Source organism: Aplysia californica, unplaced genomic scaffold (genome assembly GCF_000002075.1).
Source record: "Aplysia californica isolate F4 #8 unplaced genomic scaffold, AplCal3.0 scaffold00016, whole genome shotgun sequence".
NCBI lineage: Eukaryota > Metazoa > Mollusca > Gastropoda > Aplysiida > Aplysiidae > Aplysia > Aplysia californica.
The window spans coordinates 442,461-444,765 of NW_004797286.1; the positions used below are offsets into that span (position 1 = coordinate 442,461).

Genomic DNA, 2,305 nt, shown 5'->3' on the forward strand with positions numbered 1-2,305 from the left:
CCCCCCCCCCCCCCCCCCCTGCCACACACAAACACGGCAGTCACAGTTGACCTATTATCAGCTGCGCGCAGTTTCCGGTGACACCGGCTAGCTCCAGCAGAGAAGCTCCGCCCACATTCTGGTCCTCCACAGAACTCTACACTTATAGTTTTAGAATTCTGTGGGTCGTTAGCAATTGCCGTTGTCGTGCCTTGAGTTAACCCCTGCCGTGAGATTACCCCCCTCCCCCCACCCCCGTCCCCCTGTCCTATTTCGACACCTCGCCTTCCGTCCGGTCCCGATTCAGTCCGGCCCCTGACTCAGCGCTGAGCATCATTCGTGTAATGACCGGGTCCCGTATTCCCGCAGTTCACGTGTGTGTGTCGCAGAATTTAACTTCCACTTTAGCCGTACCGCACTAAGACTCAAGCGTCTTAAGACTTTCATATTAACGCTTCATTTCGAACATGGAATTGACAGGGATAGCAAGTGTATGTGCTCTAATGTTTTCAATCAGACGAAAGGAGAAACATTAACATTCTTGTTTTCAGTAGAATTGCAAATGGGCTGATTCATCAATGACATGTCATGCTCATAACTATGCCTGAACTGCAACGGGGAACTGCTTCTTTTTCTTTCCTAATCCTTACTATCGTCATTTTCCCTCTACTTCTTTTGTATGTTAGTCTCTCTTTCTTAAGACTTGCTATATCAGGGGCGCCTTGATAGTCGAAGCAGACTTTGTTCTGCTGAAACTAGAGAGGTGAGCAGAGTAACCCTGATTCCTTGTATGGACTTCTCTGTTGACATCCACCCCTTGAGAAGCTCATATGACCTTGTGCAGTTGCGAGCGCCGTAAAACTCTACTAAAACTTTAAAAACCACCTTCTATGTACACATTTTAATGAGAATGGCTTATCTTATAAACTCGCTTTGGTTTGAGGTAAATATTGTGCTAAACAAAAACAGAAGACACAGCTGTGAGAGAAGAACAACAGGAAGAGGAGGAAAGGAGAACGGCAAATTCGAAAGTAAATATCACATGTGCACTTCTCTGTAGATACTAAATACTCCTGTGCTCATTCCAGCAATACATTCCACCTTGTGCGGGTTTACTTTGTGTCGCTTTATCACCCTCCCCCCCCCCTCCCTCTTCATCCTCCTTTCTTTCAAACTTTTGGTGCATAGATGCAGCGTTATGAACAATATATTTTATTATCGTATTTTAGTCAGTAAGCGTTTCACGGCGCTCGTAACAGCATAATGTCATAGGAACACGCAGGATTAGTGTTGAATTTTGCCTGGGTGGCGACCAAAGCCTACCTTTACCGATTTTAGGACCATCAATAGATCTTTAACGTACGTGACTTGCACACAGCCTTCCGAGATGATTTTGTCCTTACCCGAGAAGGCTAGGTGTTACATCTTACCTACCCTAAGATCAGGGGTGTGGCTGAATTACAGCAGTAAGAAGGAGCCAAGGAGTAGCAGTAGAAAGGCTGCAGAAATGGTCAGGAGCCCAGAAGAGGGGCAAGTGGGGGGGGGGGGGGGGGTGGAGAGTAGAGACGAAAGCAGATGACAGAATTTGGCTAGAGAGCAGGAACGAAGGTTAAAGGAGAACAATTTAGGCAAGAAAACGTTCCGTCGCTGTCAGGTTTCGGATCCGGGACCTGCTGAACGAGAAGCGAACGCCGTAACTCTAAACAACGAGGACCCCCCTATTTTAGTCTCCACACGAGGTATGGTAATTGCCTTTGCAGTTCCGTTATGTTATTGTACACACTATTGCAAAAATACATATTTATTTCCTTGATGTACTTACTTATTTGAAAATATTGTTCTTCCCCATTTTGAATGACCCAATGTCTACAGCAGAGTGATATTTTATTGTTTCAGTTCACTGAGCCTTCCAAGCGGAATATTTTGGAATCATCTCCACTCAACCAGCGTCATGTCCAGCTCAAAGGTCAAAATCTTCTATCTCGACTATATGGGCCGTGCCGAAATGATTAGACTATTGTTTGCTGCAGCAGGGAAGCCTTTTGAGGACATCAGGATTGCTGATCAGGATTGGCCGAAGTGGAAGCCAAGTAAGTGACATTATGGATTTTGTGTGTGTTTAGTTAAGATTTTTATAGATTTTGTTGGGTTGGGGGGTTTTGTAAGGGGGGGGAGGTGGTGGGTTTGTTTGTTTGTTTGTTGGGATTTTTTTAAACGAACGTATAACTGTCTCATCAGACTGCTAAGGTTATAATGGAATAGTTTTCTTTTTATCTGGACTAGATGTAGGAGTTTAGTTATCAAGCAGTATCAGCACAGAAAAGAT

At 44.9% G+C, this 2,305-nt stretch overlaps 1 protein-coding gene across 1 annotated transcript in view; it reads left to right on the forward strand.

The window, feature by feature from the left end:
- LOC101858823 (hematopoietic prostaglandin D synthase) overlaps nucleotides 1-2,305 on the forward strand; it is a 6,306-nt gene that overhangs the window by 1,386 nt on the left and 2,615 nt on the right. Inside the window, exon 2 of the mRNA XM_005090362.3 lies at nucleotides 1,876-2,069. Coding sequence (XP_005090419.1) covers nucleotides 1,931-2,069 — 139 coding nt within the window. The 5' untranslated portion in view covers nucleotides 1,876-1,930. The remainder of the gene's footprint in view (nucleotides 1-1,875; nucleotides 2,070-2,305) is intronic.